Source organism: Prunus dulcis, chromosome 4 (genome assembly GCF_902201215.1).
Source record: "Prunus dulcis chromosome 4, ALMONDv2, whole genome shotgun sequence".
NCBI lineage: Eukaryota > Viridiplantae > Streptophyta > Magnoliopsida > Rosales > Rosaceae > Prunus > Prunus dulcis.
Genome location: NC_047653.1, coordinates 1,715,945 through 1,729,559, shown reverse-complemented (window position 1 = coordinate 1,729,559; position 13,615 = coordinate 1,715,945). Strand labels below are relative to the sequence as shown.

Genomic DNA, 13,615 nt, shown 5'->3' with positions numbered 1-13,615 from the left:
ACACCAAGGGGAAGACATGATGATTTGTTGAGAAAACTCTAAATACAAGATATCATCATCATTTGGGTGGAAAGCGAGCACCATAACTGTGTTAAGCCATTTGCTATGATATTTCCTTGTTATCATAAACTGGTTTTCCGGAAGCATATGTAACAGGGTAACTCTGCCTACCAAACACCATCTGCTATTGTCATTGCATGCAGATGCAGCGTCGTCCGTGTCCATTTCCTTGTCCATCTGGTGGTCATCTTTCAACTCCCAAACACTCACATCCCCATCGGTATCACCAACATACGCGGGGGAGTACTGGCACATTCGCAAACGCCCTATACTAGACACACCCATGAAATCAAATGTTCTTCCATACTCCGACTCCAACTCATCTTGAGGTTCATCGATGAAATGGAAACAATATTTAGCCGAGTTGGAGCTGTCGTTGGAGTAGGGATCCAAACCAATAACAAAGCCATCACTAGAGCTCCACCAGTAGAGCATTCCATACAACTGACTCTGTCCGTCTACCAGTCTCGGAGGAGAGCGTTTCCATGTTGAACTCGAAGGAATTCTCTGGACACTGAGGAATTATTCGCACAACCTTGTACCTGTACTCAACATTAAGCCGGATATGCATCACTTCTTCTTCTACTTCTTCTTTTCGGTGGTCTTCCTCCTCACATTGCTGCTTCTTATAATTATAGTAGTAGTAGGGTTCGCAGATGAATCCCACTCTTACTTCCTGGTGGCATGGAGGAGCGGGAGGAAGAGCATCCCATTGCCTGATGTATGGATTGCAAATGTAGTAATCACATTGAAAGCACATGGTTGCGCAGCATAAAACTAAGTGGTCATACGCTCCTACCACAATTGGTTCATACTCTGGTGTGTTGATAGGCCCCTGAAAACAAGGGAGGAAATTAAAATTATGTTGCGTGTACTCTAGAGGACTAGAGGAGGGCGTCACAAAGAATTTCCTTGGTTGCCTTGGATTCGTGAAGATAAGAATGCGTAGGATGGGCTTTTGGTTATCACTTTGTTACACATAGAAACCGGCGAACGAAATAAGGATTAGAAGAAACTAGACTGAACCAACGTTTGGACACGCACATACATTGAGCTGCAGATGTAAGGGGAAGTCGACAAATGATTTCTATCAATACAAGGTCGGGGAGATCATCAAGATTCAACATGCTGGGGTTTAAGTGAGGCTGAGCCTGAGGCTCAGAGTGTGGTTCAAGATCAAGAGATTAATCTTCTTCTATAATCTTAATTCAAGAAAGAAAACCAATAATTTGCAAGGTTGCGAGAAGTAGTTCCTATTTAGTCTTCAATTCAGCCAATCATGAAATTAGCATTCAAATTAGAGCAACTTTATTTCTTGGTGATCACACTTCGGCTCCTTAAAATTTGCTCTTGCCAATGAGCCATAACCAGTCAAGGGAAACTCCTGCAAATATGCCGCACAAAAGACACAACACAAGTATATTTCCCAAGGCATTTTGCTCAGGTCCCTGCAAATCAAAGAACCCAAGACATTAATTAACTTTCATGAGAAAACAGTAAAAATAACTTTATATTTAGAACCGTGTTGACCAACCTTGTAACCCTTGGGTGCCACTGTCATGACACATACAGTGAGATAACCATTTGTTAATCCTAAGACTGATGTGAGCAAGATCATCCATCCCTGGTCGCCATATTTTCCGGTGAAGTAGTATGCTGGAACGAACAGGAAACGCGATAGAATTGTAATCATGAGGCCCTTTCTGGATTCGATCTTCAGGCATTTCACAAGGGGTATGTATCTTGATATCAAATCCAACACATTGTACATTGCCACCAGAACAAGTGGATACCTTTGAGTTCACCAGGCAACCAACACAAAGTTCTTATTTTGTAATTTACAAGAGGAATTAGTAATACAGGAGATTGTGGGCCATACTCAGAAAACAAGCATTTAAGAGACAAAAGGATTGAAACTTACCATGTGCCCAACTGGTGTTTTCCGGTATTTTCAAATATGAAGCCGGGGAAGATTGATAATGTCAGCACATATATCAGAAACAAGTCAAGTGCATAATCTATATTCTGCATGAACAATTGCTTAGTGCTCAGTCGAGTTGGAAGTATTTTAGTATAATTTGAGACCTGTGAAAATTTTAGAAAGCTTGTTAGTAAGTAGACATCTGACCATATCCTCAAGAACATACATCATCAAATTAAAGAAAGTTTCAATACTTCTATGTCTGCTTGTGTTTGGATGCCAGCAGCAGCAAGATCAGCGGATACAGTTTTAGAGCCTTCTGAGGCTGCCTTTGAGCGGTAGTACTTTACTATAGGCAATCTAGGGAAGTAAATTGCATATAGAAGAATACACAGAAACTCGATGAGTGTGGAAATTGCAAGGAACATCACTGCAAAAGACCAATCATACAACAAATTGTCATTGATCGAAGTACTTAAAGTCAATTAGAAAGTATGACTCTAGCTTCAGAAAGCAGCTGATCAGATAAAGAACTTGCAACGTTACTTCTATATAGCTCAAGTCCACATTTTCGGCTTTGACACTTTTAACCACAATACAACAACAGGTATATGAAAATCAACCACCAATTTGTCTATTAGTAAAGAAAATTCACATACTCGCCCCCTTACGAAGACCATTGTGATACTTCTCGAAGGCAGCTTTTGTCATCAGCCTCATGCCAGAGGTTAGAGCACCTGATGCAGCCAAGCCAGCAAAGAAGGACTGCAGAAGCAGAACATAAAAACAGCACTCACTAAGATAGGAAACTGTAAGGTTAATGTTACAAACGATAACAAAAGTGGTCTCAAACATTGAAGAACTCTGAGAAGAAGACCAACCTGGATGAATTCCGGATGCATAAAAGACAGGTCTCCGACCATTCCACCTTGAACATGGGCATCTGCAACCCCAAATGCACCAACACATGCACATATACCAATATAGGGTCCAATTGCTCCACTCCCAGACGTAGCTAAATCCACCTATTACAAAGGTGAAAATGAAGTTAAGAACATGGAGTAGAAAGGGGCGCAAAAATAGAGTATGTACATAGGCGTTACTTACCACTATTAGCATCAAGGTCCCAAGGAAGAAGAGAGCATATCCAATTAAGTTCCTCTTCCTGGTGTTCAACTTTGCTTCATGGTATGCTAGTGTTACCATAGTAATAAGTGCAAATGGTTGATAAACAAGGGTAAGAACCCGCGAGGGGTGGTAACTCTATAAAAGAGAAATGTTCATCAGACTTTTAATCAGAGACTTTCATTTAATGGAACAGAGGTTCCCACTACTAAAAGTCCAAATTTTTTTGTTGCCCTGCAATTTCAAAAGGGCAATGATAATCTGACTAGAAGCCTAATTGATTTACAAATTATAACTGAATTACAATATATCCCGTTCAAACAAAGCACTCAGCCTTGAACCTGAACAAGTTCTTAGACACCCGCCAGATCCTTCAAATGATAAAGATCATTCCTTTAATCTTAAACAAAACAGAAGTGTATAGTAAGTAGCCGCTTACCGCTGGAAACAAGTTATAATAGTAATCTCCTATAGTCAGCAGACTATTCCAAGCGACAAGGGAGCCCAGCCCCAGAAACCAACAAACCGCCATAGCTTTATAATGTCCCTGCTTGTTACATGAGATATTAGAAATTTCAGGGTCAGGTAAATCAATTAATGAAGAAAAGTTCAATGCTTTGTGCAGCACAAACCTCATGCTTAATTGAAGCCCTGCTGTCATTGTCCTCTGTCATGGCTAGTCCCTATATTTGAGAAACACAGAATTAAACTCTCTATATAAGTTTCATGTACACTATAAATTTGACTGCTTTATGACTATTTTTGAAAATGGTAAACAGGGCACAAATCAAAGATGCAAAAGAAGAAGATAAAAATGAAAATGGGTTTCAGAATCAGTATGCATGCACTTGTTTACCTGAGTAGATTCCTAAGGCTGACTTGAATATGCAACCGGGTTTTCAATAGTATATCCTTCACTGTTTCCAGAAACAAGAAGAATATAAAAGATGATTAAGAAACTGGACAAGAGGGGTTTTGACTTGTTCAAGCAATATACAAAGGCAATGCTTGTAGAGAAGCAGGAATTAAATATACAAATTATTGCCGGCTTTAATCATTGCCCACGTGGACAGAAAAAGAGATATGAGATTCTGTTGTGTTTTTGAGAAGATTGGGTTGGGTGGATAGACCGTGTGTGAAGTAATCTGAATATGAAAGCAAAAATGACAGCAGGCTGTGGAATTTAAAAGCCAAAAAAAAGTGGACGTTGGCTGTGATGTGATTGATGAATGAGATTGACAATGGCTAAAAGCTGAGGCGGAAGAACCAGGAATGGAAACAGGGAAGGTGCTGCAGAAATGAATATATAAAAGAAGAATCTTCCAAGATATTGACTCGTAAAACAACTAGCTTCGCTCAGATGCAAGACAAAGCGACGAAAAACTTTCGTTTGCTTGGAGGAGTTTGAAAGTGCTTCAATTTGTATTCTTTAAGAATTGCTTGCATCACGACTTTTATTTCGTCAACAATTGGGGATTATAAAATAATAATAATAATAATAAACATAAAAGAGTAACACACATACAAAATACAAATTGTTTATCTTTCATCATTTTCAATTGGCTGGTGTGATTTGGAATTTTTTGGAATAGTTAATGAAAATATAGACAATAATCTTAAATTTGGATTACTCCCTAAACAATCCGAAAAGTACATTAATATCTATTTAAGACGTTTGATTTATGTTTGAAATACTTTAGCAGCTTCTAAAAAATTCCCTACTTTTTCATAACTTTCTTGATTCTCTTTTATTCAATGGAATCTTTCCTTTTTATTGGTGATAGAATCTCCCCCTTTGTTGATTTTTCAAAAGTTGAGTCAAACAAACAATTAAACAGTCGGCTTTTTTCCAAATTTATTTAATTTGTGCCTTATACGTAACGTATTGTTGATAATCGAATCAAAAGTACTTTGAAAAAAAAGTTTGAAAAGATAAAAACCTAGGCTAGACTGCAGACGAAGCTTTGGTTGCAGAATGGGTAACCAACGTTAAAATCAACACCAGCCTATCCAAGGAAATAAAGACCAGCCTATCCAAGGAAATAAAGATTGCCAACACTTGAACTAGACAATTATAGAAAAATCTGGAAAAGTAGTTCACCCACCTACTAACTAGATATTGTATTAGAATATTATAGTTAACTCTTGAAAACCTGGTGCAACCCCAAACTCTATAACTGTATCGATAGAGTTAAGTAGTTCTTGTGAGAAGTGTGAGTGAAGTGAGAAAGAATGTTTGTAAGAGTTGGTCTTTCCTTTAAGAGTTGTTTGTTGTAATATTTTGTGAGTCTAATACAAGTAAATTGTTTACTTGATTTGTGTCCAATAAGTCTACAATAGAGTTGGTTTAGGATTTAGGAGTGTTGTAGAAGAGAAATTGACTGTACGGACTTGGATTAAGAGTTTCCCCAAAGACCCAGTTTTAGGAAATCGAATGTACTGAGTTGGGCATTTAAGTACGCCCTAATGCTATGGTCTATTTTGGGTTTGGGTCCAATATCATGTAGAAAAAATTAGGGTTTGGGAAGAAGTCGCAGGCTCTGGTTGAGAGAGAGGGTAGCCCAACCCAACCCAACCCAACCCAAAGACCAATCCTTTGCTAGTGTGGACCAAGATCGTAAAAAAGGAAGTTCCTTGGAAAATAAAAGATTTGATTGGCAAGTGGGTCATCAATTTATTGTTCCATTCCCTTTGTTTTGTGTACAGGCTAAAGCATGATGCTTATTATGGGGTCCGAGAAAGAGAAGGTCATGCAATGCAGCACTCAAAATTTAAAAATCTCCCCTTATTCAATTAAAAAAAAAATCGAAAATATGTCTCTGTCTCTAAAAGGATGTTATCCACCGCCCAAAGTTTTCTCCAGTATTTTTTTTTTCTCCTTCTTCTTTTTTGGGTAAGCAACAACCAGCACCGCCCAAGTTGGATATTACCATAAACGTCCCTTTAATCATTTCCAACTAGCTAATAGTCTGTGACCATGAAAATATTATAAATAAAAAAAGATTTGTCTGTATTTAACTTTTCACACGTGGAAATCAATATTTTACAATAGAGCAAAAAGCACAAAGAAGGTAGGACCCATTCATCGCAATTTCGCGGACAAATGCGGCATATCAAACTGTCGTATGATTGGACAGTGAGGGCATCACGGAAGCAAGCGAGTGAGGGTAGAAGTATCCTGGGACCCAGGACAAAATGGTGACAAACCGCCACGTTGCACCTCACAATCAGACAGGACCACATGGGCCCACAAAACCAAGCATAATACCCACCACCACCGGGGCCCACACCTTCCTTCGCCCTGCGACTTAAGCAATAACCATCTGTATTTGAGCAGCTCACCCAACTCCGCACTCTGATCTCTCCTCTCTTCTCTTCAGCAAGTCTCTCAATCTCCTTTCTTTGAAAGAAAATGGTTTTTGCTGGGCTGGGGTTCAATTATTATAGAGGAGATTAGGGACGGACGGATCATCATTTCAATTTTCAAGCCCCATAATTACAAAGTGTGAGTATTCTCTTTCTATTTATCTCTCTTTCATTTTCCTAATTTTATGCCTTGTTTATTTTTTTACCTTTTCAAAATGCACAAAAGATCATGTTTGTTTGTTTTTACTTTAGAGCACAATTCATCTTCTAAATATCCATTTGAATATCGAATCATCGATCACCGATTCCATCGAAAATTATGCAAAATATTAACCTATGCATGTAGCAAGTTTGATCTTGGAAATAAACTTATGATTATGGTATTGATTTTTCCGTTGAAGACTTGGAATTGATTGATCCTTTGAAGATTCCATGCTTTTTTATCTTACAAACTTTTATAATGGCAGAATAAAAGTTAAACAAAAAGCAAACTTTACTCTGCTTCTGACTGAGTCTCGGGGACAGACAGCGGTATATCAATTTTCAACGACAACTGGGCAATAATTATAATACTCATTACATATAACCTAAGATTAATATATAACTTTACGGAAATCAATTAGCTAAATTAAGTAAAATAAATCAATAAAATTGACCCCAAAAAAGTAAGCGGGGGCCCAGTAAAGAAGGTCAAAAACCCAAACTGAAAACCAGGGTCGGGTCAGGTCAGGGAAGCGTCTGTGACGGCCATCCATCACAGTCACCCAAATCGCTAATTCCAACACGCAGACATTCCTTACGGTCTGCAACTTCAAGTCGATTTCGGATTCTCGGCGTATAATTCGATACGCCAAAGCTGACCCTTAAAACTTCATAACTTTTGTTGCAGGGCAGGGCAGGGCAGAGTTAATATTGCTCAACGGAGAATGACGTCACTTCACCCCTCCGAGCTGGACTCGGCCGCCACCGACTCCGTCTCGTCCACCCCACGCTCCGACTACCCGTCTCACGATCTGAATACACGTGTACGGTTCATGTGCAGCTTCGGCGGCAAGATTCTCCCACGGCCACACGATAATCAGCTTCGTTACGTCGGCGGCGATACTCGAATAGTTGCCGTACACCGTGCCGCCAGTTTCTCTTCCCTCCTCACCAAGCTCTCTAAACTCTCAGGCAAACTCCTTAAAACGACGCCGTCAAATCACAATTCAGTTGTTTTGCCCTCTTCCTTATTGTAAATTTTTTTGTTATTTTTTATTATTTGCAGGACTGAGTAACGTGACGGTGAAGTACCAGCTGCCGAACGAGGACCTTGACGCTTTGATTTCCGTCACGACGGACGAGGACGTGGACAACATGATAGAAGAGTACGACCGTATAGTACAGAATCAAAACCCCAAGTCGGCTCGGCTCCGCCTCTTTCTCTTCCCTAAAGGCGAGGACTCAACAGTTAACTCGAGATCCTCCAGCATCAGCTCGCTGCTCGACGGCTCGGCTAAACGCGAGCTCTGGTTCCTTGACGCGCTCAACAGCGGCGCGTCTAATTCCTCGGTGCTCGAGCGCGGCCGCTCCGAAGCTTCCTCGATTGTCTCCGAAGTGCCCGACTACCTGTTCGGGTTAGACAACTCCGACGAGACTCACTCGCGCGGAGAGTTCAAACCGAAACCCCGAACCGTATTGCAAGACAACGTGTCGGCTTCGGATCCGGGTTCTCCTGCCCCGGTTATTACCTCGCCGTTTTGCTCGACGTCGTCTGTGCCTTCGATTCCATCGATGCCGAGTCTCCCACCCGTGAAGACCCGACCCGACTCCAATCAAGTTCTGGAGACGAAAGATAATCATTCGGAGGGTTTTACAGAGACGGTTGAGCTGCCGGTACCACAAGCGACGGGGTTCTCAGCCAATCCCGGTGTGCATTACATTCCGGATCCTAATTACCCGGGTCATGTTGTTCGGTCAGTACCCGTTTATTATTACCCGGGTCCGGTTCCACCCGCAAACGTACAGGTCCAACCGGTTCCAGTTCGGAGTCAGTTTGTTCATCAGCAATACCCGGGTCAGATTCGGGTGGGTTATCATAACCAGATACCGGGTATGGGTCAAGTATATGGTGGAGGGTTGAGGCCAGTTGGGGGATTGGATCCATATGATGTGTCAGCTAGGGTGGTCTCTGATGGAGTGAACCAGCACCAGCAGCAGGTGTACTATGGAGTGAGGAATCCGAATGCTGCTGTGGTTTCGGCATACAGTCCAGGTATGGTGGTGCCATCTTCTGGGGAAGAATGGCAAGGACCTGGACCCGAAATAAATATGGGTCGGGGCCCCAATACATCTTCTTGACAATGCAAATGCAATGCATGAAGGGAAAGAAGACTTATTACTGTGATTGATTAAAGTGTGGTTATTTTATTGTTGATGATGATTGCTGAGTGAGTGATGATACAATTGTAATTAGTTTTTTCAACTTGGTATTGTGTTGAAATTGTGAAGGGCTTTTTTTTTAAAGGGAAAAATGGTATAGAAAAGTGAAAACTTTTGCTTTCAAATAATGCTTTTATTTAGTTCCTTTGTAAAAAAGTAAAACTAATAGTACAAGGCTTTGTTAGATTTTTATATTATCCCAAGGGCCTTTTCTTAATTTATGATTTTTTTTTATATCAATTCAGATGGAAGCATATTGGCTGGGCATGCAAAGTCATCGGTTGAATTTTGGAGTTCGCGAGTTTAAAAATGTTCCAATTGTTCTCAAGGATATGTCTGAGCCATGATTTGCCCGGCCCATCATGATTGTAAGAATTCTATAGTGAACAAGCATAACTATATTGTGGAAACAATTTTGGTTCAATTATTAGGGCGGGCACAATTTTCAGTTAATCTGATTGAATTATCCAACTCGATCATACGAGGTTTGGTTGGCATAAAAATGAGTTAGTTTTAGGTGTAAAAAATTATAAATCGTTATGTATGGGTTGGAACCAAAACTTGAAAGTAAGTTTAATTTTGAATTAACCCGACCAAACTCCTCAACCAAATCACAAAAAGTTTGAGTTGAGTTGAGCTGACCTATAATGAGCGAGTCATTGAGTTTAAGAAATTATAAATCGCTATATATCGGGTTGGGACTAAACCCAACCCATGCCCACCCTAATAAATATATCCTTATTAATTGGATGATTAGGGGAAAAGTCTTCCTCACCGAGATAAATAGATTAATGCTAAATGCGTTTTCAATCACACTAACTAATTATATTATGATAGTTGGTAGTATGTCCAAAAAAAAAAAAAAAAAACAGAAAGTTCAATTACAAATAGAACCCACGAGGATACGGAGGCCTACAAAAATCAAAATACAACGGAAATGACAGGTATCTTGGCAAGGTTTGCCAACGGGCTCAATCATTCATTTCATATGCCACAACTCTTGTTTGGGCTTTGAGTTGAATTCATAAGCCCACAAAAAAGTTTCAGAGTTTGAATCCGAACCAACATGCCGAAAGAGTTTCATTCAGCCAAATCTTTTCTATGCATGGTGTCACATAGGCTTAGGCACGAATCAGTTCGGAACGGTATAAGGCTCTTTAGTTAACTAAATTAAAAATTTCGGTAGACCATTTTCTTTTCTGTTAATCAAACCAAAGACTTCGAATCTGTTAACCTAATATTCGGTTTGGATTGGTTCATTACGCCAGTAGTACCGTAATAAAAACATACTAATAAAAATACAATTTATAATACTTTCACATAACATAAGTTCTTGAATAAATACACCAAATCATCCTTGTAAAATATAAAAATCCAATAGTCTAATTCATCCAAGTATGAAATCAAATAACTTAGTCACTATATCATTCAATATATACTCAAGATGTACTGGGAGCCATTTGTGTTTGTTGTTTGAACATTTGAGTGTTATTTTTACTGAATTCTCTACATTTATGTAAATAATTTTGAATTTGTTCCGCGTTGGGTTCTTTATTTTTTAATGTTGAATCCAACCATATAAAGAACATAAAATTTAGATCAATGGTTGGAAAGTTACAAGTAAAAAAAGGGACAAAGGTTGAAACTGGAAAACATAAGAAATTCATAAATTCCTCTATGACCAAAAAATGCTACAGTACCAGGTGATAAAGAAGTGATAGAATGGTGATAAAAAAGTGATACAATTGTGATAAAGAAGTGATACAGCAGTAATAAATGAGTGATAAAAAATACTGATTGTATTTATCTTTAGTTTCTTGTTTTGTATTTAAATAATAGAATAAGTATAAATATCGGATCGGTACGGATTTTTGTCGGGTTAGGAATATTGTTTTCGTTAACCAAACCAAACATCTCAGTATGGATCGGATCTGAATAATTAAAATTAAAAAATAATTATTTAACCAAACCAAACCAAACGGTCGATACGATATGATCGGTACGTGGATAATTCGAATGAGATGCCCACCCCTAATTTCACATGCCACGTGCCACATACATTTTCTTTTCAAGTGTGTATTAATTATTTAATTCTTGATATCCATACATAGCATATAATATATAATTTTATAATTTTATAATATGTGGAAGAAGCCACCAGAAAGCAGAAAGCAGAAAGCAGATCACTAATTAAAGTTGGATTTGTATTCGCCATAAAAACTTACAAAAGAAAAAAAGTGGGATATTTATTCATAAGCTTTCTCTTGCATCAATGCCAATTGCCAAACACACAAACGAAGACTTTAATTGCGTCCCCTCCATTGGCAGAGGCTCCTAAAGAAGAAGACATTCACGAAACAACAAATTTAAAAAGAAGATGGTGATAGAGCTATTTGGCTCCTTCGCCAGCTCTTCTCCCTCTTCCTATATTCATCCCATGTCCCTTTCATCGAATCTTTGCATTATACAAACATTGTTTAATATAAGAGAGAGAGAAAACAAACCTAAGACCTCGTGTTACAAATTAGGAATGGCCTAATTTGACACAGAATCATAAGAGCGTGTAAAATTGGGTAATTTACTTAGGTATGTGATGAGCCCGTGAGCCCGTGAGCCCGTGAGCCCGTGAGAGGGTGTACGTGTCTGAAGAACCAGGTGCATGTTTCACATTTAGGAAATAAACAATGTGTAAACGTTGAATCATACAACTGTTTTCTTTTTATATGTCCCCTCACTACCCTTTTGATCAAGGGACAAAGCAAGACGTTATAATTTTGGAAGTTTCCCAAAGCTCCTGTCTTGGCTATGTGATGTGGGTCTGCTGCTTTACCTGTTATCCTGTAAACGAGAGGCTCAAGTTCACAAATTGGATCAAAAAGATATGAAGAAAGAAGAGTACTGACATGAACTCGACATAGTCTGATTATGCTTCTGCAAATTGATGAATGCATGTCTTATTCAATGGACACAACATGACTGAAAAAAGTTTGTATATATACATAATATGGGACGGCTTGGAGCACCCCTCAACTTTTGTATGAATTTTCAAACTCTAATTAAGCACTTGCAACGCCCCGCACATCTCCCTAATTGCCTCACTTAATTACCATATAATTAGTCAGAAAAATAATAAACCAGGCACGAGCCATAATGCAAAATGTGAATTAGTCCAGTTGGTAATTTTGGACACTTGATGCGTGCATGGGGCTTAGAAAACTCGAGAAGTTAGATTGATGCACTTAACAGGGGCTCACATTGAACACAAGGACATGAACCCTAGCTGTCACCCTGGCATGACAAGGAAAGACCAGTATCACAGTTTGGATGTATGATCTTTAAATTTAAGAGAACAAAAAAAATCATTGGAATGCAATGCATGGTTGTGTGTGGTTTGTAACTATCATCAGTTCTCACTTAAATTTGTTGTTTTGGTCTTCATTGGTGCTTATTCTTCTGTTGTGGATGAAAAATAAATGAAAGGAAAAAATAGAAAATAGTTTCTCTCAAACTTTTCCCTTCAAACTAAAGGAACTTGGCTAAATGGAGGAAATTGGAGGAAACAAGTATTGCCCAACATTTCAGTTCATCTCTTAAATAGTACAGAATTAAGAAAAGCAATTGGGTTAGGAAATTTCTGGGAATCTGAGACTCAATTGAGTGTGGGGTTCATTGAAATGTGAAATTTCTATGAATCTGAGATCCCTTTTGGTGGGGTTCACTTGATTTTCTGGTTTTACAATTGCAAGATTCTGATAGGAGCTTCAAGACTAAATTATGGCAATACAATATTGGCATTTATTGCACACACGTGAATCACATGAAGAGGCATGGAAAGCTCAAATGGCCCCAGTGCCTAATCTTATTATAGCTGAAAGGAAAAATATTCAAAATGATGGGATCAAATGTGAAAGAAGATGCAGATTTGACACATGACGATTCACCATTTTCTCCATTAAATTTTCAGCTGACGATGATCAAAACGTTCACGTTTCTCCATTAATGGAAAATAGTCACGTTGATTGACTGCCAAGGTCGTCTGTTGATTGTTAAATAAAGAAACACTGTAGACAATTTTATTTATATCGTATATAGAGAAGTCTGCACGTCACATGCATGGCCAATCGTTTATGTATGAGAGTTCTATAACGAGTCTCATGGGCATCAATATAAGTTCGCATTGTCAATCGTTGATATATGTATGAGAGTTTTACAACGAGTCTCACGCGCATCAATATAATTGCATAGACGACTATCGGAAGCAAAGATCCTTTATAAGTTAAGCATATATGATAAAAGTCGTGAGGAGGAATATGGTATGCCAGCTGCTGCTACTACTACTGCTGTGTATTGTATACATAACGGTGGATTTAGTAACCTTCTTTCTAAATGCATTGGTGTTTATCCCGGATTATGGGAAGATATAAATTTTTTTAAATAGGTTAACAGATAGTCTTATTCGAAAAAAATAACAACACGTGAATGTTGTCATAGATATACAAATATAATATTATTTTTTTCTTACAAAGTACAAGGTTATACATATACAAATAGGAAATAGATGTTTTCATGTCAACTAGGACTATCATTTAAAGAAATATTATTTTCATCTACCACTAGGGGTAAAAAAAAAAGCATAAAAAATTTAACCTAAGTTATCCTGTTTTATTTTCCAATGAGACAGTGAAGAAAAGTGTCCAACATGCATATAAGTTAATGGAGCTG

At 38.5% G+C, this 13,615-nt stretch overlaps 2 protein-coding genes across 2 annotated transcripts; one reads left to right on the top strand and one right to left on the bottom strand.

Moving 5' to 3' along the window:
* Nucleotides 1-1,239: 1,239 nt before the first annotated feature.
* On the bottom strand, nucleotides 1,240-4,197 carry LOC117625132 (equilibrative nucleotide transporter 3-like). Its single transcript, XM_034356728.1, has 10 exons — nucleotides 3,963-4,197; nucleotides 3,739-3,789; nucleotides 3,546-3,653; nucleotides 3,089-3,244; nucleotides 2,863-3,006; nucleotides 2,641-2,746; nucleotides 2,236-2,411; nucleotides 1,982-2,145; nucleotides 1,595-1,853; nucleotides 1,240-1,508 (listed from the first exon to the last, which is right to left on the bottom strand). The coding sequence occupies exons 2-10, from the start codon at nucleotides 3,778-3,780 to the stop codon at nucleotides 1,398-1,400; spliced, it is 1,266 nt and encodes a 421-aa protein (XP_034212619.1). The 5' UTR covers nucleotides 3,781-3,789; nucleotides 3,963-4,197; the 3' UTR covers nucleotides 1,240-1,397.
* A 2,242-nt stretch (nucleotides 4,198-6,439) lies between these two features.
* LOC117626301 lies at nucleotides 6,440-9,133 on the top strand. The gene is made up of 3 exons (XM_034357972.1): nucleotides 6,440-6,611; nucleotides 7,362-7,645; nucleotides 7,740-9,133. The coding sequence occupies exons 2-3, from the start codon at nucleotides 7,399-7,401 to the stop codon at nucleotides 8,810-8,812; spliced, it is 1,320 nt and encodes a 439-aa protein (XP_034213863.1). The 5' UTR covers nucleotides 6,440-6,611; nucleotides 7,362-7,398; the 3' UTR covers nucleotides 8,813-9,133.
* The last annotated feature ends 4,482 nt before the right edge of the window (nucleotides 9,134-13,615 follow it).